The sequence below is a fragment of the Piliocolobus tephrosceles genome, chromosome 3, assembly GCF_002776525.5.
Source record: "Piliocolobus tephrosceles isolate RC106 chromosome 3, ASM277652v3, whole genome shotgun sequence".
In the NCBI taxonomy this organism is placed as follows: domain Eukaryota; kingdom Metazoa; phylum Chordata; class Mammalia; order Primates; family Cercopithecidae; genus Piliocolobus; species Piliocolobus tephrosceles.
The window spans coordinates 73,379,656-73,405,079 of NC_045436.1; the positions used below are offsets into that span (position 1 = coordinate 73,379,656).

Here is a 25,424-nt window from a genome sequence, read left to right on the forward strand (position 1 = left end):
ACTTGGGGGTGTGGAGCACATTTGCAGAACGGTTTGGGCATTTATAATCTCAAAACAGCAGTTAATAAGACCTGGCTCTCAGGCATCAAGATATATATTTAATACCAACTCTTGCTGAAATTTCTCAAAAAGGAAATATCACCTACTTGAGAATAGAGGACACTTTCTCTGAATCATTCTAAGAATAAAAATAAAAATAAATATTTATTTTGAGAAATTCACAGACCTACTGGACTGGGAAGAGAAATGTATCTTTTGCATTTGGAAAATGTTGAGTTATCAGTAGAGACTTGGTCCCCTGTTCCTGTGTTATGAAGAGCCAGGATTTTGGGATTTAGTCATGTTCATTAGATGCCTCACTGAAACTATGACCTTCTACCTTACTTTGACAATAATGTTTCACTGGGTCTTTAAATAGGCTATTAAATTAGCCTACATTTATTCATGGTAACTTATTTCTCCTAGTCTTTTATTTCCCACTGTGAAATTTTTGCTAGCATGATTAATGTTTTTGAGCTCTTCAAAAGATCTTACAGAGGAAATCACAAATTATTATTGATTCCTCATTTGAATTCACACTGTATTTATTTGGGTCATTGTTTCATGTAGTATTATTATGTATTATTGTGTCAGAGCTTGTTAGTAGGCCATACACAAGGTAGTGATCAATAGTTCAATGTCAGCCTTGGAGGGTATATTGAATAAATTTTTTCCATAAGTCAGCATTGGTCTTAGATTCTAATTAACATTTTCAGTGTTGATTTGAAGTATGGAATAGGGAGTAAGCTTATTAAATATGCAGATTACTCTATATTGAGTAGGGGTGATTATTGACTAGAACTACACTGTAAGAATGTATAAGGACCTTTACAAATAAAACAAGGTGATTAGAAGTATGATGAAATTTAATAGGGACAACTAAGTGATAATTCACTCAGAGATGGAAAAAACAATCTCTGTGTGTATATTTGTGTATGTCTGTGATAATTTCAGCATAAACCATCTGTCAGTTATAAATTTGAAATATGGCGTTAGTGTTTATTTTTTAAATGACCCTGCTGCATGTAAGTTGTTCAAATCTTGTAAAGATTACCATGACCTACTTAGAAGGTTCATGCAAAAACTAAAATACAAGAGAAAAAAATGGTTTAGTTAATAACAGTCTAAAAATGGAAGTAGCTTATCTTACAGATAACAACTAAAATAACTTAGTATTTAATTTGACAAAGAGAAGGCTAAAGGAGGAAAATGAAAAAGAAATGTTTTATTACATAGAGAAATATTATACTAGAGGTGCTATGCAGTCATTGTCCATTTTCATTGAGAACAAAGTAGTGTTTTCTATGAAATAGGAGATTTGGGGGCTAAGCACAAGTAGGGACTCCCTTGGTTAAGTTTTCCAAGTCACTAAAGTACCTTATTAAAACAAAACATGAAGTCAGTTTTAGGGACTGGTTTATGCGCCTTAAGGTACCTAATCATATTATGTAATGCCTCTGGTAACTCTTTCAACTCTCTGGTGTTACGATTATTTTAGTATGTTTTTGTTAACACCATTCAAAAATCTGAAAAAAACAATCCTATCAAAAAGTGGGTGAAGGATATGAACAGACACTCCTCAAAAGAGGACATTTATGCAGCCAACAGACACATGAAAAAATGCTCATCATCACTGGCCATCAGAGAAATGCAAATCAAAACCACAATGAGATACCATCTCACACCAGTTAAAATGGCGATCATTAAAAAGTCAGGAAACAACAGGTGCTGGAGAGGATGTGGAGAAATAGGAACACTTTTACACTGTTGGTGGGACTGTAAACTAGTTCAGCCATTGTGGAAGACAGTGTGGCGATTCCTCAAGGATCTAGAACTAGAAATACCATTTGACCCAGCCATCCCATTACTGGGTATATACCCAAAGGATTATAAATCATGCTGCTATAAAGACACATGTGTACGTATGTTTATTGCAGCACTATTCACAATAGCAAAGACTTGGAACCAACCCAAATGTTCATCAATGGTAGACTGGATTAAGAAAATATGGCACATATACACTATGGAATACTATGTAGCCATGAAAAAGGATGAGTTCATGTCCTTTGTAGGGACATGGATGAAGCTGGAAACCATCATTCGAGCAAACTATCGCAGGGACAGAAAGCCAAACACCACATGTTCTCACTCATAGGTGGGAACTGAACAAAGAGAACACTTGGACACAGGGAGGGGAATCATACACTGGGGCCTGTTGTGGGGGTTGGGGGAGGGGTGAGGGATAGCATTAGAAGATATACCTAATGTAAATGACGAGTTAATGGGTGCAGCCCACCAATATGGCACATGTATACATATGTAACAAACCTGCACGTTGTGCACACGTACGAACTTAAAGTATAATAAAAAAAAAAAATCTGATCCTTCCAGAGAAATTAATGGGAATTAGTGAAGTCCTTCCTGAATGTTCAAGAATATAGGAATATGAAAATCCCCTATTTCACTGCTGAAATCTATTGCATTATTTGAGGATATCCTCTTAACATAAATTTTACAATCAGCCTATAATCAGTGGTAACATAGTTAAATGTTGGCCATAAAATTTAGGATAATTTCATATTTCTTCCTAATTCTTTGAGATAAATAAGTATTGCAGCTTTTTCATGATATATAAAAAAGAAGTTGCACATGCTTTGTACCATGCACAGGAAAAATGTAGGGTAATTGAATGTACAGAACACTAGGACATTTTATAGTGAAGATTTGCTTAATAATTTATATATTATGTATCTTATGTATCATACACATATGTTAAATATATCTAAAATAGCCTTTCATGGTATATACATGTATATTTATTTTATAATGTATTTATTATCAAATATTAATGTGTACCAAATATTTATTTAATAGCCATTTAAAATAGAGAAAAGCATCATAAACGATACTTCTGTCAACACTGTCAGAGTTTTGAGGTTTGTGGTAGAAAAATACAGTATCTGCCACATTTCAGGGTTCATGATGTGACACAATTAGTTTCTAGCTTGTAATGTGGGTCAAGAAGACAAGCCAGTCAGATTTTCAGATGACTATTCTCTTGCATCTGTATGACACCATCATTTCGGAGAGAGTTTAACAATCGTTTTTATTGGTTATAGCCAACAGCAGTAAGACATGCAGCATTTTCATCTTTCCTTAGATTCTCTGAAATGGCCTGCCAGGTCCACAAATCTGAATTAACTCCTAAGTTTGTATGGAAAGTGCAGATCTTTTTAATGCAAGGCGATGTTCCCCTAAGTAGTCCATGACATCCACCCTTCCCAAGGGCATCTACTTTACATAAACTTACAGTTTTACCTGTGACCATCCTGTCTTTACCACTTTGTGGGTGGGGCTGCCTCAGACTACTTTTGTCGGGAGAGAGTGCAGAAAATATTCCCAAGTCTGTCAGGATAGAATTCAGTGTCATCTGCTGGGCTGTAATCCCCGCACTTTGTAATCTAATCGACCACAGGAGGACCGTGTTCTAACAGGTAGAGGTGCCCTTCTCATGAATCTTGCTGCACACCTTTCCTAGACCAAACACATTTTACATTCTGGTGACTATTTAAACGGTTCTAAAAAGTAAAAATGAAATAGATATTCTAAGGAGTTCAAAGTAGAAGGACCTGAAGCTGTCTTTTATCTAATGTATTCTGTTGTGCCACATGAGGAGGGTTAGGGGGAAGAGGAAAGACTCAGGACAGGAGTGGGGAAAGGGACAGAATGGAGGGACTAGAAAAGGCTGCATCATTTAGACCTTATTCAAGCATTCCACATGGAGGTGCTCATCTTCTGACCCTCTGTAAATCTCTAACCCTCTTTTGTTCCTCTTATGGCACCCTCTCCATCTGGAAGGCTTCATTTGAGAAATTCTCTCAATTTCCAAAATGGAGTCCTAACCCTCTGCCGTGCATGGTATCATTCTGCCGTGATGGTCTCAGACCTCAGCTTGTTCTTTCAAAGGCTTCTGCTCTGTTGAGGAGGAAAAGACTATGGCATCATAATAGGAAGTAAGACACAAGCCCTTTGGTGCTGGTACTTTCCTTCATTAGAGATTGCTGTCTCTGGGTTCCTTAGGCTATACAATCTAATCTTCTGTGAGAGAACCCTATGTCTTCCATTAACATGACTTTGACATTAATCTTTTTTAAAATAAGAAACTTAGAGCTATTAGGCTAACAACTCTTTCCTGAGCCTACATTAAATAAGGACACCCCTTCAGGCACTAAAAATAGCTTTTACAGAGCTCTAAATTATGGACCAAGCCACCTTGAAAATATCAGGAGTCCTTTTTATCCCACCATATACTCTTGATATCTTTATATTTCATCAGACTTTACAAACTTGTGTCTGAGGTAATTAAGAAAACTTCACTAAGGAAAAGAGCTACTAAGATAGGAATGTGGCTCCTCAAAGAACAAGTGGCCATTGGCTATGCCACAAATCGGAAGGCGGAAGGCTTATTCCATTTGTCCATACATAGAGCATACATACTCTCCTTCCTCCTCTTTACCTAAATATTCAACCAGGAAAAACAATCCTAAAATTTAATTTTCTGTGGTAATCCTCAACATTGCCAAAGGTGACTGTCCTCTACTTGTGTTGCGGCTTGTCTCTTCTTTAGCTACTAAAATCATGAATTCTTTTATATATTTATAAACATTTCAATTAAGCAATTTTCTTCACCGTTTCAGTTTGCTTCCAATATTTCAGTGAACAAATCACTCAGTTCATGTACTCCTTATCTTCTCTGTCTGCACTGCTCAGATAAGTAACTTTTTCAGGAACAAACATTCTATTTTGTACCAGGTCCTATGTCTACCAGAATCATGGACAATACCCTCAGCTTTTCAAAATATATTTTTTGATCCTAATTGTTTGGGTTTTCTTTTTATTTGCCTTGCCTCTGAATTTATTTTTTACATATGCGGCAAAATATTGTGACAGGCAATTTACTGGAGGTTTGATAAAACTTTCCCAGCTGATTGTCACAGAGGAAATTGCCAAATATTTCTTTAAAAATGTTTTAGATGTTTTATTTATTTATTTATGTTTTTGATGGAGTCTTGCTCTGTCGCCAGGCTGGAGTGCAGTGGTGTGATCTCGGCTTACTGCAACCTCCGCCTCTGGGCTCAAGCAATTCTCCTGCCTCAGCCTCCCAAGTAGTTGGGACTACCGGTGCCCACCACCACACCCAGCTAAGGTTTTGTATTTTAGTAGAGACAGGGTTTCACCATGTTGGCCAGGATACTCTCTGTATCCTGACCTCGTGATCTGCCCTCCTCGGCCTCCCAAAGGGCTGGAATTACAGGCATGAGCCACCGCGCCCGGCCTCGTTTTTATTTTTTAACTAGAAATACTTCTGGCCATGATTAGTCAGCTATAGAATGATTAGTAATATATAGTTAAAATGCTGTTATTATGCCATGCTAGTTTCAGGGGAATGCTTACTTCCCAAAATGAAATATCTTTCTAGTAAAGAAGACCACTATAAAACAAGGAAGCTTCATTGATTGCTGACTGTTTTCCAGACCCTGGATTAGGTCTGGATTTCAAAGATGAAGTTTTTTAAAAATCATGGGAACCAGCAATCTATATTCTAATGAGGTAAATAAACAAATACAATTCCTAAACACAATGCTGAAATGTGAACATATTCCAAGTGTTAGAAGAGCACTGAAGAGAGTGAAGTTTCATGTTGAAAGGAAGGAATTCTCCATGTAGACAAAGAGGCATCTTATGCCAAGAAGACATCTACCAAGACATGCACCTGTGATACAGCCAGGAATGAAGAAATGGTGTTTGGCTAATACTGTGAATATGAATAAGTCAAAAGGTTGTTTCTGAGAATAGAAAAAGAAAAGACTTATGCCAAATTTTTGAAGGAACTTGAAGGCTAAGGAGTTTAAACTGTTTTCGAAGGGCAGTGAGGTACACAGGCAATACTTAAGGCAGCAGTATGATCAGATCTGCGTATCAGAAAGAACAGTTTAGCTGTGCTAAAGAATGGATTAGTGGTGAGTGAGAACAGAGATAGGGAAAAGGCTTAAAAATAATAGTCTAGATAGAAATGACAAGGCTATTAGACATGGAAAGGCAAAGATGGTGACAGAATTACAAAATTTAGGAGGTAAAATGTACAGGACTTGATGACAGAGTAGATGAGGTGGGGAAGTTAAAGAGCCACAGGTAAGGAAGGGGATTAGCTGAGAATGAATCCAATTGATAGGAAATAAGGATACAGCAATTCCAGAAACTGTAATAGAGAACAAAGTAATAGTAATCATCATAGTAACATCAATAATTGTAACTACTGGTAATTGAGTGCTCATAGAGAGCCAATTACTAAGAAAAGTGTCTTATAAACAATATCTAATTCAAACCTCTAGATACCTTAATATGAAAGTATTAGTTCTCCTGCTCAATAGAGAAAGAAATTTCATTTTGGAGAAGTTTAAATAATTTTCTCAAAGATTAAAACACAAATATTTATGTTTTCACAATTCATGCTTTTAGAAACGAAGAGTTTGCTCAGTGCTGGGCTGTTGGCAGTACCTCTTAGGGGTGCCCTGCCTTACCAAGCACCCCAATCCATTTTCTAACACTTTGACTTGCTTCTTGGGTCTGAACAACACTAATTCTCACCCTCCCGGCATATTAGTTGTTCCTTTAAGTGCTACATTTTGGATCACTTTTTGTGCTGGAAAACTTGTCACTGCACTCCAGAGGACAGCTCTCAGCTGCTACAACCAATGGACAGGCAGGTTCTTTACATGGTTGCTAATGAGCTCTCAGGGCTGTAACAATATCTGTCTTTGACAGTTGCTGAAATCAGCATCCAAAGGAGAAAACTGGGAAGAGAATTGGAGGGAACCTAAACTGAGTTGGAGGATGCTTGTCATATACCCCTATTTGTCTCTTTTCCACTGTTAGCCCTTTTGCCTGAAGCATCTGGTGCCTATCCTATCAGCCATGTTCCATTTTTTTTTCCCTGTGAAGGGAAATCTCCTCTGATGTGATAACTTAAGTTGACTTGTTACATCCCATGGAAAATGGGATTAGACTTACAATTCCCCAAAGCCAGACTGGCAGGTCACTCTTGTCAGTTGTTGGTGAGCATTCCACACAACCAGGCTAAATGTAGTTTTTAATTTTAGAAGACGAAGAAAATGGAGATGGGGCAGAGAGGTTTATGAGAGTTATTGAAGTTTTATGTGGATAGTAACATCTCCTCTCTTGTTAAAGGAAAATAGGAAAAAAATATGAGTGATAGTTTACCACAGAGGGATTAGGCATTAGATTAAAAAAAAATTAGTTGACAGTTTTAGAAATGTGTTTTTAGCAATGTATTTAATATTACCTTATTTCATTAATATAAAGTTGTATAAATGTCCCAAAGAGTTTACTATGAAGAAATTAATGACCATTTAGTATCATAGAGTCACACAATCTCATACTTGGAAGGGAAATCATGTATTATTTATTCCATTTCAATGCATGAATTCTTCTTCAACAGTATTTATAAAGAATCACCTGACTCTGCCGGGGGGTGGGAGTAAATTCCACAAAAAAATAACAGTAGAAATCATTCAATAGGACATTGTGGAAGGAGGAATCATAAACATAAAAATATATAAAACCAGTAGAAACCTGATCAAGTAGTGATTTGACAGATATGCTTGACTTTAAAATCTAACCTACTTAGTGGTAAAGCTATTGCTATCAGATATATCTAATAGTAGGCTATCAAATATTAAATAATTAATTCAATTTTATTGTTTTTATTTTTTATTTTTCTTTGAGAGGGAGTCTCGGTCTGTTGCCCAAACTGGAGTGCAGTGGCACAGTCTCGGCTCACGGTAACTTCTGCCTCTTGGGTTCAAGTGATTCCCCTGCCTCAGCCTCGTGAGTAGCTGGGATTACAGGTGTGCACCATCATGCCCGGCTAAGTTTTGTATTTTTAGTAGAGACAGGATTTCACCATGTTGGCCAGGCTGGTCTCAATCTCCCGATCTCAAGTGATCTGCCTTCCTCAGCATTCCAAAGTGCTGGGATTACAGGCACGAGCCACTGCGCCTGGCCCCAAACTAATTTTAAATGCTTGAAAAGGGTTTCAGTGTTTGTTATTCTCATGGAAGGAATTTTACAGAAACCTAAACCACTCAAATTTTAAAAATTTATTTTCACAGAATTGCCCTAAATTACACAGTTCCTCCGTGTATGTACTGTTCATACAAAGAACTAAATATAACTTACTTGTAAGCTCTCAGTATCGTTTAGTACCCATAGTTTGATGCTAGTCTGATCGGAGAACAGTAGCAGGAATAAAAGAATAATCTCAGTCAGGTGTCAAGAAGATAAGGCTGATTAGAGCAGCAAAGCATTTCTTTTATCATCCACCACTTAGAGCTATAGACACTCATTTTTTTACTTTGTGCATGAGTGAGAGTGTGGGTTTGAGAGAAGAGAGCTGAGGTTTAATGGGTTCTCAGAGGGAGCATTCACTGACTTTTACGTGAGTATATGTGGTTAGGTAGACAAATGTAGTAGGAGTTATACATACTAATACTATGTTCACAGATAGCACTTCTCTGGAGTATCTGGAGTACTCTAGATTTTCCCATTCCTTTTTTTTTTTTTTTTTTTTTTTGAGATGGAGTTTTGCTCTTGTCACCCAGGCTGGAGTGCAATGGTGCAATCTCAGCTCACTGTAACTTCTGTCTCTCAGGTTCAAGCAATTCTCCTGCCTCAGCCTCCCAAGTAGCTGAGATTACAGATCCCTGCCACCACATACAGTTTTTTTTGTTGTTGTTGTTAATAGAAACAAGGTTTCACCATGTTGACCAGGCTGGTCTCAAGTTCCTGACTTCAGGTGATCCACCTGTGTTGGCCTCCCAAAGTGCTGGGATTACAAGCGAGAGCCACCGCACCCAGCTGATTTTCCCATTCCTTCGGTCATCTGAGAAAATGTCTATTGTTAAAAAAGAAATGTCAGTATTTGCCATGGTAAATTAATGTATATATTAGGTGCCTATTAATGATTCTATGATAGTTTTACATTTTACAACAACGATTGGGCATGTCTAAATATTACGCACTCAGATTTTGACCTCCAGATACAAGTTTTTGAAAATTACCATTTGTTGAATAACCTACTATATTTCCTTTAGAGGCTCATAATATAGGCTACAGCATTTCTGCTAATCTTGTTCAAAACTCTTCTTAGTATGAAAAAAACAAAGCGACCACTTGTAATAGTTACTCCCTTTCTATGTTGGGCTCCTGAAATGGCCTTTTCATTCTGTAATAAGCTATTTGTGTTCACTTCATTTTGCTTCAGTCATTTTATTTTTGTCATCTTTGGTGCTATCGTAGTGTACTATGATGGAACATGCTGAATCAGAAAACCTGTAATTTTTTTTTGCAAACACGTCTCAAGGCAAACTTATAAGTTGCACTTGATATCACAAACTACTAGAGAGAACATGCCTTTGTTCTAAATTACAAAATGCTCTGCTATTCTAAACGTGAAGTACGTTGAATATAAACTGCCTTTTTTGTAACACCAGGAGCTTCACATAGGCAATATATTAAGATACTCCTCTAAAAATGTATTGTGTACAAAACAACTTCGCCAGCTAAACTGTATTAAAACTTAGATTTTCAGGCTGTAAAGCTAATATTTAAGGTGAAGCTATGTCACAAAAACCTGATCATATTTAAGTTCTTAACATTTGATTTCAGTTTTCTTTTCATGGAAGGATAAGAAGGAGCACTAACTTATTTAGCAGCATTTAGCCAGGGTGACTATTTGGGCAAACCATTTATATATTTAAATGGAGACACTGAAAAAAAAATTGTGCTAAACTGTGATCTCACCTCTATTAAATTAAAACCTTCTGCTGGTTATAGTTGAGTTTGATTGCTAGTACTGCCAGACAGCCAAGAGCCCAACCTTGTACTGGTAGGGTGTCTGGTGACCTGTAATATGTGCTCTCTCCATCCATAGACCTGCAGGTTCTACATGGTACTCTGTATAACCATCTGGTCGTCACCTTTGTATTTATAGAAACTGAACAAACGAATATTGTTATAACCTGTGTAGACATGTTCCGTTTCTTCTTCCTGTGTTACCACTTTTTGGTATCCTCCACTAAACAGGGATATATGTTTAAAATGTTCATGTTTATAATACAGTTTTACTGATACTACTGAAAACAGCAGTAAATTGCTCTCTGGAAACAAAATTTTTATTGTTATAATATACCAAGATAATTATAATATATCCTGCAAGTAAATGTCCACTCACTTTGTTATTTAGTTGCATCCTAACTATATATGGCTCATTTTATTATTGCTTTTGCCCTCAATTATTCATCTGCATTATCACTTTAGTTTATCTTTTACAAATGGTAGAATTCATTCAATAGTAGAATATTCCAGAAAATTCCAGAATTACACTTTCTCTTCAAATAGGATGATTTAAATGCATTATTTTATGCAACAGGTGTGTAGAGCAAAAAGGAATTATCATAGTAGTTTCCATGGAGTAAATAATATATACATCAACAAAACAAAACTCAATAAAATGCAGATTAAATTTTGCTGAAAGTTACTATTAGAAATTGGCACAAATATTCCTCTAACAAACATGGCCCATAATGTATTGTTTCCAACACAATTTTGTACATGATGGAGATTGGTGAACTGCAAGAGCATTCCCAGTGCCTTTGCCCAGTGCTAGTGTTGGTTGCAAAGATCCTCAGGAAATCATTAGCAAACTCTATCTAGAAACACACCAAAAGTTAAGAGGTATACATTACATGAGATTCATAGCTCATGGTTGTAGTGTTCTGTGTGCATTCATTCTTGTTTGAAGTATGGTATAGTGTTTCAAAGCATCTGTTCCCATTCCCAAAAGTTAGTGAGTTGTAACTGTGCCAGCATCTGATTTTAACAGTATGCCAAAGGCACAGTATTTGTTCTTAAATGTCAGTCATTAGAGTTGGGCACCTACACAAATTCAATGAGTTCCAGTGGAATGATAACTGGTTCTTTAAGCTGGAAAATATAGAGGGACTCAAACTCAAATGGAGGGAAATCGACCACCAATTTAGAGACAGATAACCTGGGACAAGTAGATGCTATCTGTAACTCAAAAGATTGACTTAAAAATCTTGAAGCATTATTCTGAATATGTTTTCAGCTTTCCAGAAACATGAAATGTGTTCTCATCCAAATAGAAAGCGCTCCCCGCACCTCCACACTACACACGCATGCACACACACACACACACACACACACACAGTGCTAAAGCAAATATAGCAAAAGAAATACAGAAATAAGAACCAGCATCTTGCATTGGAAATACTGTGGTCTTTGGGGCTAGACAGACCCACATTTGAATTCTAGCTCTCGCACTCACTGACTATGCCACACTGATCAAGTCACTTACTCTCTCAACCTAAGTCTCCTCATCCATAAAGTAGGTCAAATAATGATTTATGTGAGGCATTTCTGTGAGGATAATGTATATCACTTGTCCGATATGTATGTGTTCAATAAATAATGACTATCATAACTACTAATTTTTAAGACTACATTTGACCTCAAAGCATGTTGTTTATGTAAATTCTATAATTTAAAAAAATAAGCCTTGCTACCTAAAGAAATGTAGAACTAATGCTTATAACATAATGAAATTTTTTTTTATTACTAAATTAGCATATGATTATCTAGCAGTCTAATTTAACTTGTCTTTGATGGAATTGCTAGCTTTTTCCCCCATGAAGCTTCACAAAGCAAGCATTGCATTACCGCTAGAAATTTTTACTTTTCCTTCAATAATAACTTTGTGTTCTCATAATTTGTATAAATGCCATATACCATAACAGCAGTTTTTTCTCACACATTGTATCCTAATATTAGGAAACAACAAAATAAGAAGAGCAATTTGATATATGTTTGCACACATATTGCCTTTTTGTTTTCTTTTAACTTTATTCCCACTTGAAAATACTCAGTACTGTCTCTTGTGTCTCTCTTCTCTCCCAATAATCAAGGTCTCTCCAGGACCTTTCCAAGCAAACAGAAATCCCTTATGGCACAGTCCTAGACTCTGCAGTATATGAGCATGTCCGCATGAAAGGACTGAATCCTTTTGAGAGGGACAGCATGTATTCTCAAATGTGGCGAATGATCAACCGAAGCAATGGATCGGAGAACAATGTTCTGGAGTCCCAAGCAGGCATTCAAAAGGTAATGTCCATGGTTCTTCATTAATAGTCCTTACCATTTTGTGTCCCATGCTGGAATTGCGAAGTTGAGATTTTTTTTTTTTTTTTATCTTTAATGCTGACAGAGAATTTCGTGTTAAATTACATCTTATATTGATTATATTGATTTAAAGAAGATTTTTTAAATGACTGATGACACCAGAAAGGGAATTCAAAGTCCTCTGTAATGTGTCTAACAGATCGGTTTCCATTTGAATTCCAAAATCAAATACACACACTGGTATTTTGTTCAGAAAAGGGTTAAGGACTTAACAAACATGAAGTCTAAAAAGGTTTTTAGAAATCCAATTCCAAATATCATTCAAGTTATCTGATTCTTTTAAATGACTCAGGGTATTTTCTACACTGCACTTGTTTTTAGATTAAACCGTTATCTTTAGTTGTGATTATGTGAAGTTATCTGGAAGTAAAAGTTAATCTTGTCAACAAATAAGGTTCCTACAGATGTCTGTTTCTATTTCCAAATGTGAAAATCTTTATTTACATCTTACTTTTTCTATAACTATCTATATTAAAAAGGCATAGAAAGACTTTTTTATGTGAAAATCTTAAAGCTATTTTTACTCTGAGCTGTAGTTTATAAACATATATACAGAAGCAGTTCAAACCCTATCAACCTGGATGATATATCTGACTGTTTTTTCTTAAAATTATCTCCAGTGACTAACCTAGTGAAAATTGTTGTTGACATTTAATAAATAATTACAGAATGCAGGAATGAATGTCAATAATAACAGCAATAGTGGTATATACTTTTTCTCTCTGACCTTCCACTGCAGAATAATTTGGACTCTAAGTCTGTGTTTCCTGTTCTAAAGGCAAACTCAATGATATCATGCTAGAGGATATTTTGATGACTATAAAAATTATTCTGTGACAGGTTCCAGCATTATTCTCTGCTTTTTCATCTAGCACCCTTTATCTGCCACTGCTACTACTATAGTCCCTAGAGTCAGCCTAGTAATTCTTGCAGTCACCATATTTATATCATTCTTCTGAGAGCTGGTAATGCTAACATAAACCTTTCTCCAAGTATTAATGATGTCTTTAAGGAAGTGAATATCCTGGAGATGTTAGCAATGGCCTCTATCCTCTTTGCCCTGATTATACCCCATTTTCTGGAGCTCAGTTATTGATTCTAAAATATCTCTTGGCTTTCTCAAGAGAACCGTTGGCTCCTGGAGTTTCAGCATGGTTCTCCCAGTTAATGGGGTGTGGGGTTGAGGGATGGATCCAAGTTGGTAAATGAACATGTATTTTTGGGGAAAGGAGGAGGGTAGACATTTTAAGGCTTACTAGGTACTCATAGCATGTTAATGAATTTGTGTTCAGAGTAAGTATACTAAATGGCTTTGAAGATAAGTTATATTTCTTTATAACATCTGTTAAAAATGAACTTTTTGGTGATTAATGTGAGTAGAAATTTATAGTTCATGTTTCTATTCCATTTTAGGAGCCAAAGCTCCCTATGCCTTTATAACCTCATTCTATACAGTATTATTCCAGAGAAATTTAATTTTATTTTCTCCCACCAGCATGGTATTGATAGACACATCAACCCAGGTTTGAATCCAGCTCATTTTTAAAATAAAATGTATAAACATAACTAGTTACTTAAAATCTCTGGGCCTTGGGAGTTGCATCATGAAGATAAGAATTCTACCTCACACAGTTTCTGTCAAGATTAAATAAGATAATAAATATAAAGCATCAATAAGTAGTATGAGTAGAGCCATAAACCTTTCTCATAAGATGGCCCTGAAGATTACCTGAGATAATGTATATGAGGGATTTGTAATTATAAAGCTTTATTGTTTAATATTTCCTAACCTTCATGCAAAGTTGTGATATAATAAAATGAAGATTCAATAAAAGAGATAGAGAATAATTTCTATTCTTAGTCTGCTGATAAGGAGGGCTAATGAGTTTGAAACTGTAAATCAACTCCTCAAATATTTATTATACCATATTTATTCAGTTTTCTGATTTACTAGAGGGCTAGTGAAAATGCCCTTCTGAATGAATTTATAATAGAAAATATCTAAGTGAAATTTGTTTGTACTATGTATTTCTTTCAACCCCAATTAGAAACAGCTGACAATTGATTAGACAGAGAACAGCTAATAATAATACGTATTTTGGTTCAAGTTTGCAAGGTCTTGGCCAGTTTCTATTAAAAAACAAAACAACCAACAAATAATAACCTTTTCATCTGATAAAGTTCATTGGAGTTTCATGAAATTGAGAACTATGACACGTGAAATGCTGTTGTGTATTCTTCTTCAAGAAACTAGTCTTGAACATTTCACACAGCAGCTTTTTATTCTGTGTCATTGATTTCTAACTTATACAGGCAGATAAGACATCAGAGGTCTTTTAGGTTAACATTTCACAAAAGGCCACACTTCTTCTATAATATCTTGAGCAAGAATCCATAAATCAATATATGTGTATATGTATATATGTATATATTATATTATATGTTATATTACATATGTATATTATATAATGTATATTATATAGTATGTACATTATATAATGTGTATTATATATACACACACTATATGGATATATACACACACCATATATGGATATGTATACGCACACACACACAATATATATGGATATATATAGTAACTGCCTTCCAGGAAAGCCTGAATCACTGAGAAAAACCATCCTCACAATCTATAACTTTAAATAGATTCCATTAATGTCTCAGTCTGTTTATTCTTAATTGTGCTACTAGTCTCATTAAGTTTCTCTTACTGAAAGGTAGATACTGATCTCATCTACTATCTTGATTTGGCTTGTACCAAAGAAATCTGTAAATGAGCATCAAGTAGATGAGTTCTGATTTGCTATCCTTGGTATCAAACTACCCTAAGTAAACTAGAGCAGATTATTTTTCTGCCTTGTTTCAACCAAGACCTTTTGCATGAGTAGAAAAAATATGATTTTTAACATGCAACTGAATGTTTTATGCATTCATTCAACAATTATTTATTGAGCACCTTCTTTGTGTCAAGCAGTACATTAGTCACTGGGATGGACAGAAATGAAAACAAATGACTTCATGGAGTTTGCATTATAGTAGGTGTAAACAATAAACAAGATAAACAAGTATGTTCAGTAGTGAGAATTGTTAAGGACAAAAAAATAAAGTAGGAGAAGAGGATGGGAAATACTGGGAAGCAAGGTAATCTGCTTAAATCAGGTAGCCAGGGAAGTCTTCACTAAGAAACTAACATCTGAATAAAAACTTTAAGCAGGTTGGAGAGGGGAGAGTGTGTGTATGTCTGAGTAAAGTGTTTTTAGAAAGAGGATCAGCCAGTACAAAGGCCCTGAGGTAGAAGCATGCCTACATGTTCCAAGAATATGAAAGAGGCCGGTATGGATTCAGAAATAAGGAATAATACCAGAAATGCAACAAGGTCAAGAAGTAAAAGGTCTGGAGGTAGAGAGAAGATGAATCATGTGGGGTCTAGCAATGCAAAGTGTAGTCCTGTGGACTAGCAGTGTCTGCATCACGTGAGAGCTTCTTAAAAATATAGACTCTCATGCCCCTATCCCAGCCTTTCTACATGTGAATCTCATTTTAACAATATCCATAGGTAGTTCATATGCATGTTAAAGTTGAGTTGTGCTAATGCAGGACTGTCTAGAACATTCTAAGGTGACTTTTTCTCTACGTGGGATATGAAACCTCAGGATGGTTTTGAACTGAAGAGCAACATGGTAACATATTTTGGCAAATTGTATGACTATTGTGCTGAGACAAATGGAAGATGGCAACATGGAAGCTGGAAGCCAGTTAGGAGGCCATGATGGTGACTTGGCAACATTCTGAAATTACATCATGAGAAGTTCATTTCTCTTAAAACCCGAATACATCTTAAAAGACTGTGACTTTGAGTAGTTATTGGCATTAGCATATTAGTGGAATCTAGTCTATTAGATTATTTTAGAAGGGCCTAGGAATAAACAGATAGAGCTTCTGAGAGTAGATGTAGAAACTTCCAGGTGGCAGGTAAGGATCTGACCAGAGATTAAGGATCATATGGAGTACTAAAATAGGGAAGTCTCTGATTATTATGAGGGCAGTATTCACTTTCCTTTAATCTATTATAACTCTTGGGGGAAAAAACGAATCATTCTAGAATCTCAGCATAGAAGACCACTAGAGAAGTAAGTAAAACCAGGATTGGTAGGATAGGATTTGTAAGTGAATAATACTTCAGACTATGAAATTCCAAGGGGATGTATGCTTAGATGGATACCATAGTAACAGGGAAGTCGGTGGTGGTGCCAACACCAGCAGTATTCAGTCATAAAGACAACATTAATGTATAAGGCTGTCTGTCTGCAGAAGTCTGAGAGCAATATGGGAAAAGGGGTGCTATTACTGGGGGAACTCACAAGCTCCAAAGTGGGCATCAGGGCTGCAACCAAGCCACTGGACTTCAGGGCCTAGCTCTAATCCCAGCTAAAAAAGTGATGTATTAAAATGGAAGCCAAGACAAAAGATTGGTCATATCAATATGAGCCAATATCATAGGTTTTAGAAGACTGAGACAGGAAGACAAATTCCAGACCCTATGAACTAGTGAGTAAGCCTACCCCAGTTTTATTCAGCTCTGGCTGAAAAACTAAGTGGACTTGAGCCCGCTATTTTACATACTCATTCAACACATATTCAGTGAATACCTATTGTTTCCAAAGCTCTGTTCTAGGCATTGGAGGATGTAATAGAACAGGTAAAGTTCCTGCCTAAATGGAGATTATATTGTAGTGAAGAGAAGATAACAGACAAGCATAAATGTGGGCTCTAAAGAAAAATTGGAAAGGTAAGAATGAAAAAAAAAAAAAAAAGAGCATGAAGAGGATGTTGCCATCTCATGTTGGGTGGTTGGGAAATACTTCTCTGAGAAACTGACATTTGAATGGAGCCCTGAAAGAGGACAGGGGGTGAATCATGCATATAGTTGGGAGAGAGGGAACAGGAAGTGCTCCAGGCAGAGGCAATGCTCATTACAAAATTCCTGAGACAGAAGCTAGCTTGGCTTGCTAGAGAGAAATGTCAAGAAGATCAGTGAGGCTGCAGCAGGGTGCACAGAGAGGGGGTTAGGGGATGGAGAGGCAGATAAGTGGGAAGTGGGCAGGATGGAGGCCATTGAAAAGGCTGGTGCTTGGGCCCCACTAAAGTCCTAATTATATCTTAATTGGTAAATGGAAGGCGGCTGAATTTCTCACATTCCTTCAAGTGATTCTGATTCACAATAAGGGTTGACAATAACTGATACAATATTCTGTGAGTCATTTTGATGACCTTGGTTACTCTGAGATGAGAAACCAGTGAAGAGTTTGGCACAGATGAGTAACACAATGACACAAGGTAACTTCTTTTTAAAAGTCTGCTCTAGATGCTGTGGGGAGACCAGGGGGCTCAAGGGTGGGAGCGGCGAGCTTAGTGAGGAGGCCACTCTAATAATCCAAGTGAGACATGAGGATGAGTGGACCGGAGTGATTATGGTGAAAGTGATGAGAAGGGATTAAATTTAAACTATTTTGAAGGTAGCACTGACAAAATTTTCTAAAAGAGTGAATGTGGGGTGAAAAAGAGGAGTTAGGGATGACTTCAATGTCTTTAGCTTACATAGGTGGAGGGATGAAGTTGGCATTTATTGAGATTGAGAAAACCACGACAGGAGTAGGTTTGATAAGTCAAATGAGAATTTGTCTCGGCATGGTAGTTAATATGAAATGCTTACTCATTATGCAGGCAAAGTTTGTATTTAAGGCCACAAGGCTGGATGTGGCCACTGAGGATGTGAGTATATCTAGAAAAGAAAAGCGTCTAAACACAATTTAATATTTAGAGGAGGCAGAGATAGAGAGGGCGTAACAAAGCATCAGGAAACTATCAGCTAGTGAGGTAGGATGGAAAACAAGAGAGAGTGAGTGGTGGTTTCAAAATCAAAAGAAAAGAAGAATTTCAAGAAGTTCGGATCAACTGTCTGTCAAATGATGCTCATGATAAAGGATGATGAATGCTAAGAATTAATTGTGGATTTGGAAACCAGGATTCACTGGTGACCTGACAACAACAGGCCTGGTAGAGTAGAAGAAGAGATTAGAGAAAGATTGGAGAAAAGAAAAGAAGTAAAAGAGAGGATATGGAGATTATGGAGACTAGGAAAAAGAGATTATGAGAAGCAGGTACTGGAAAGAAATGCCTATACAAATAATTGAATCACCAAGAATAAACACAGAACTAGTATTTGAGAGAATGACAGAGAGCCAAGTGATAAAATCTTCAAGCCATGTTGGAGGAGTGACACTGCACTGCTGATAACAGTAATGAAACTGACAAGTAGACACTATAGTTCTTTTTAAAGGAATAAGTCCTTTTTAAAGAAATTTTGCTGAAAGAAAATGCTCAGTAATGAGAGGGGTTTCTGGAATAGGATGTCAAGTTTGGGGAATTTTTTTAGGAAAGAAGACATATATAGTATCTGTATATTGATAGGAGGATGCAGTAAAGCGAAGGAAATCTATGATGCAGGAAAAAGACTGCGGTATTGCTGGAGAACTTTCTTTGATTAGGAGATAAATTACGGCATCTTGGTGCACAGGTAGAGGGTTTGGACTTAGAAGCACAGTCCATCCATAGTAAGAGGAGAGAAGGAAATAAGTTAGAAGATGTGGTGGTGGAAGCATAAGGAAGTTCATCCTTGACTGCTTGTATTATATTTACTCAAAGAAACAGGAACCAAAGTCATCACCAAAGTGTAAGCAGCAGGAAAGAGATTTTCTGGAGATTTGAAGAAAGAGAAAATAGGAACGGCTGTCCTGGAGAATGGAAGAGATAGTAGACTACTAAACTGTGATAAACTTTCTAGGTAAGACTAAAGGGGTTTGTAATCAGTGGTCATGACTATATGTTGAGACCAGTCAGCATGATTGTGAGTTTTTTTCTAGTCATCATCGTTAGCTGACTGAGTATAAGTACAAAGTCCACAAAGAATATATTTCACCAGAATTATTGTTTCCAGAAGAGTATGATAGAAGATAATAGGAGCAAGCAAGGAAATTAGGAGGACATGCAAAACAAAAGTAATTATTGTTATGAATCATGGAATCTGTGCTATATAACTGGAAAGTGATGACAAAAGGGAATTGAGGATATGAAAAGGATGGCAGGAACAATGCATTGCGGGCCTAGATAGGACTGGAATTCTCGGAATCAGCAAACAAGAAGGATAAAATTGGAAGTAACATGAAGCTTGTTCTGAGATGACATGTTTGAAATTGAAAGGTGAAGAGAATACAGTTATTGAAATTGATATGACATGGGATTTGTTGGCTGAGGTAATAGAAAAGACAAAAATCTTTGGAGGAGAAGAAGTCTTGAGACTGAAAAAGCAAGTACTGGAAAGAGATGCTTATGTGAATAATCAAATTGCCAAGAAGAAACACAGAACTCCTATTGGAGAGAGAGTGACAGAAAGTCAAGTGATAAAAATATTCAAATAATGTTGGAGGACTGATGCAGGGTCAGTAGATGACCACAGTAACACTGAGTGGCAGGCAGTAAAGTCTGATAACATAAGCTTCAAAGCTGGAGAATTTTCGGGACAAGGGTCTAGAAGTGGTTTGAGGGACAAGGAGGATACCAACCCCAGATCCTGTCCCAGTGGTATGAGTGTTGTAGCAGAGAAAAATAACCACCATAAGACCACAGGCAATGCAGTATCCCCAGAAGATAAGTACATTCTACTTAGCAAAATAAAGTAAAAGGAAATTTCAAAAAACAAATGGAGGTTATAGGTAAGGTGATTATTTGTTCTAGTTTACTTGGGACAGTCTTGATTTTGCCACTTGTCCCAGTGTTATTAATTGTATTCCCACTCACTCTCAAGGGTATTATCATTATGACAACAAATTGTATGACCTCCCTAGATATACAGATCCTGCTGATAATAAGGTTTCATAGAGCAGAGTAGAAGAACCTGGAGAGTTGTAGAGGAATAGGAAAACTGGTCAAAATCAAGGGATGTGCAGATCCATATCAGTGAGATTTAAACCGTCATCTGGAAATTTCAGACTTTCCATGAGGGCAGCATTTAGGAATCCAGGACCAACATAGACTGTAGGCAAATTGTGTTGATGAGAGTGGGGTGGCAGGAGAGGTGAGCATATTGCCAGGCACTTACTGAAGCGTGAGTTCCCTCTTCATCCCTGACAATGGCAGTGGAAGCCTGACTCACAGCAATCTCACCAGCAGCTGAAAGTCTTGAGGGCATTGCTTCCCACAGCTGAGTGAGGCTGGGAAAGATAGCAGCTGATACATGCTAGACTTAAGAATGAAGCAACTCTGCACCATGTTGCCCAAAGGAGAAAAAGCTGTGAGTAGAAAACAGATTTCAACTGTTACACAGCTTCACCTATACTTTGTCCTAATCTTGCATGTCGGCCATATCCTCTTTTCTGCTCGTTCGATTCCCCTTCCTCCTAGAGCTGTAAGCATCATTTGTCATTGAGTAAAAATGCCCAAGTAGATGACAATTAATAAGCCAGCAGCAGAAGGAGGGTGAGGACTAATTGGAGGTTTAGTGAGCGACTTGCTAATATACTGACTAGGTATATGACCTCAAAATCTGGGTTAGGCCCTTATTACAGAAATAAATAAGCAAACTGAAAATGGCTTGGGGAAAAACAAGACAACGAACTCCACAGCTTTGGTTCTATGAAAATGCCAAGCCTGGACTGTCATACCACTGGACTTGGAGGTAGCAGTGGATTTGCTACGTTTGCCCTCTTGCCAAATGATTCCAACAAATATATGATTCACTTCAGTACTACACCCTGCAGCTGAGAGTTCAGATACCACTGGCATGTTTTCTGCTCTCTAGAAATCAGAGTTTTTAGGTCCGTGTCAGTCATCACACAATGAAAGAAGAGAACTGCACAGTGGGATAATACAAAAAATGTAGAGATCATTTCCAGCAACCGTGCTAATGCATTTTTAATAGTAGAGTTGGATTTTTTAAAATTATTATTAAGACTTATTTTTGTTTTTAACAATACTCATGGATATTTGAAATCAAAGCCAGCCTTGATTAGATGTTTTCTCAAAAAGAAAAGAAGAAACCTGGAATCATTGTGACACATGTACAATTGCTTGTGAAGACTTCTTAGGTCGTCATAAGCAATTTTACATAAGTTACAATGTGTCAAGTTTTACAGCAGACAAATCATACTACAAATACTACAAACAAACATGTTTTTCCAGATGCCAAGAAAAAATACATGTGTATATATATACAAATTCTATGAATTATACTGGATGCTGATGAAACAGTGAAGTGTTGTCTTATGTACATAAAGATGATACTACCAACCTGCTGTTGACAGAGCATATTCTTTTAAAATTGCTTTTTCTCCATAGTAATTTAATTCATGATGAAAGCCAGATCTGCTCCAGTTCTTCTTTTAATTAGCTACATTCAATTCTAATTCATCTATTCATTCACTCATTCCTTTAATCAACAAACATTTATTCAGTGGCTGCTAAGTAAAATGCAGAACAGTAGTTACCCCACAGAGAGTTGTACAAGACATTGGAAGAACACAGGGAAAGGGAACCTAGCATAGCCTGAAGGATGATGATGCCACTTCAGAACAGTGAAGACTTCCTAAAGGAAGTGATACTAAACTTAGAATGAGTAGCGTTTGATTAGGTAACATAGAAATAACAATAGGGACATGGATGCAGCTGGAAACCATCATTCTTAGCAAACTATCACAAGAAGAGAAAACCAAACACCGCATGTTCTCACTCATAGGTGGGAACTGAACAATGAGTTCACTTGGACTCGGGAAGGGGAACATCACACACTGGGGCCTATCATGGGGAGGGGGGAGAGGGGAGGGATGCATTGGGGAGTTATACCTGATATAAATGATGAATTGATGGGTGCTGACGAGTTGATGGGTGCAGCACACCAACATGGCACAGGTATACATATGTAACAAACCTGCACGTTATGCACATGTACCCTAGAACTTAAAGTATAATAAAAAAATAAAAAATAAAAAAAATTAAAAAATTAAAAAAATGTAATAATAAAACTTGATTATCTATATTACCAAAAAAAAAAAAAGAAAAGAAATAACAATAAATGGGATAGGGAGGAGATGTCCTAAGCAAAGGCATGAAGGTGAGCAGAGCATAGTATATGCATGAAACAAAAAGCAATTGCAGTTGGAAGAGAAGGTGCTGCAATAAAGCAGTGGGGGAGGAAGGTGCTTGTGGAACAAAGACACCTACTGGACTATGTATCATTGGAACTCGCTAATTGGACATTAATATAATAATTCAAACTAGATGAGCAATAAGATGTAAAAAGAATAACAGAAGTATTTGAAAGAAATTTCTCGATTGTGCAGAATAGCGAGCCACTTTGAACTTAGTTTTCTTCCATATTTTAAAATTGTGGAAACAAAATTTTTGAATTCTAAGATTGTTTTCTGGAATGAATATTCAGCGAGTTATTGGACACTAATTTCAAACTGTTTAATAGCTTATGAGAGAAAATGCTTCCTAGGAAACTGCGGAGGACTGTAGTGGGAGTCCTTAACACAGAGACCCTAACATCAAGCCTATGTTGTTAGTCCTGACTTAACACACAGCCTCATACTCAAGTAAAAAAAATTCTCCAAAGGATTTTCCAACTTTCTAGTTCCCCAGGATGAAAAAGAATAGATTGATGCATTTGTTTCCCACTGGTTGCATTATATTCTCAAACTTATTATTCCAATAAATATCCAAGGCATGGCCTTGGTTTAGTTCTTACTCTCAAAGTTACTTCCCAAATTAGAAAATGCATATACATTTTTCAAAATTTTTCTGTTGGGTAAATACCAAAAATTAAAAATTATAATCATACTGATAAGGTTTGGCGCTGTGTTCCCATCCAAATCTCATCTCAAATTGTAATCCCATATGTCAGGGTAGGGACCAGGTGGGAGTGGGAGGTGATTGGATCATGGGCGCAGTTTCTCCCATGCTGTTCTCATGATAGCGAGTGAGTTCTCGCCAAGGTAATGGTTTTAAAGTGGCATTTCCTCATTTTCACGCTCATTCTCTTCTGCTGCCTTGTGAAGAAGGTGCCTGCTTCCCCTTCACCTTTCGCCATGATTGTAAGTTTCCTGAGGCCTCCTCAGTCATGCAGAACTATGAGTCAGTTAAACCTCTTTTCTTTATCAATTACCCAGTCTCAGGCATTTCTTTATAGCTGTGAGAAAATGAACTTAATACACCTACCATGATTTAAAAATTATTTTAGTCTCCAATTTTACCCTCAGAGTTTACCGCCATTAAATTTAAACATTTATTTAAACAGGAGACAATGGCTGGGCACTGTGGCTCACACCTGTAATCCCAGCACTTTGAGAGGCTGAGGCGGGTGGATTACTTAGGTCAGGAGTTCGAGACCATCCTGACCAACATGGGGAAACCGTGTCTCTACTAAAAATATAAAATTAGCTAGGCATGGTGGCACATGCCTGTAATCCCAGCTACTCAGGAGGCTGAGGCAGGAGAATCACTTGAACCTGGGAGGCGGCAGTTGCGGTGAGCTGAGATTGCGCCACTGCACTCCAGCCTGGGCAACAAGAGCTAAACTCCATCTCAAAAATAAAAAATAAAAATAAAATAAAATAAACAGGAGACATCTGCAAAAATCACACATATGCAAATAGTCACACATAAGAATATAATTTTTGTTTAATTTCCATTTTGACTTTTTAAAAAATAAAATGTTTTCATGCCCTTATCTTTTTCAATTTCTTTGTCAAAAACATCTTTCACATTAGTATGTATGTATGTATGTTATACGTACGTAAGTTTCATTTGCTTTCAGTTACTCCCAGTCCCTGGCTGTTCTTTTATATCCTCAAAAGGGCCCTCCCTCTCCTCTCATTCTATGTGTTCAGTGTTCTACAATTTTCTCTTTCTCAACTGCTAAATTCAATTCTCTGACTAAACATAAATGCCATGAATATTAGCATATCTTTCTGCTTTTACATTTCTCAGATTAATTGTCATCTTAGGCACTAAAGCTTCTGATTATAAATTCCTCCTTTCTTGTTAAATATCCATAACTATTATTTTTCTCATCTTAAATCAATATTTCTTGCAAAATCCTTTAGGGCTCTGCTATCTGGCGCCAGCTTTGCCTGGGAGATAATAAAATAAATAAAATTTGAATGTCTTGATAGTGTTTGGGGGAAATAAATATATTACAATATAAAACCATGCTTATGTTTTGTAAAAAATAACTGGCTTCTTCCATTATTCCTTTATTTCTCCTATTATACATAACATTAAATACTAGAGTCCAACAGTGCAGACTAGGTTTTTAAAAACTCCATAGCTAAACATAAAGCTTCTCTTTTTATGTGATAAAAATTGGCTTGTAATATAACCTAAGCACATCATATTCATAGCTTTAATATTTAAAGTTCATTTTTTCAAGAAAAATTTTTATTGACATTTTAAATTTTTTTAATTAAAATTATAAAATACATGTAACATAAAATTCACCATCTTAACCATTTTAAGTGTACAGTTTAGTAGCATTGAATACATTTACATTATTGTGCAACTATCACCACCATTAATCTCCAAAGCCCTTTTTCTTGCAAAACTAAAACTCTGTACCCACTAAAAATTCCCTCCTCCCATTCCCTCCTCCCCCCAAGGCCGTGGCAATCAATTCTGTCTCTACGAATTTAAACATTCTAGATATCTCATATAAATGTAATCACATAGTAGTTGTCCTTTTTTGACTGGCTTTCTTCACTTAGCATAATGTCCTCTAGGTTCATCTACATTGCAGCATGTGTCAGAATTTCCTTCAATTTTAAGGTTAAATAATATTCTGTTGTGTATATATGTGTGTATATATATGTGTGTGTACATATATCCTGCATTTTATATATATACTATATATATATATGTATATACATATATGCACACACACATATATCCTGCATTTCGTTTATCTATTCATTATCAATAGA

The 25,424-nt window shown here is 36.5% G+C and overlaps 1 protein-coding gene across 2 annotated transcripts in view; it reads left to right on the top strand.

The window, feature by feature from the left end:
• Nucleotides 1-25,424, top strand: part of GRID2 (glutamate ionotropic receptor delta type subunit 2) — a 1,491,924-nt gene that overhangs the window by 1,243,348 nt on the left and 223,152 nt on the right. For both annotated transcript variants that reach the window (XM_023195441.3, XM_023195442.2), the window contains one exon: nucleotides 12,105-12,300. In XM_023195441.3, the coding sequence (XP_023051209.1) occupies nucleotides 12,105-12,300 (196 nt within the window). The remainder of the gene's footprint in view (nucleotides 1-12,104; nucleotides 12,301-25,424) is intronic.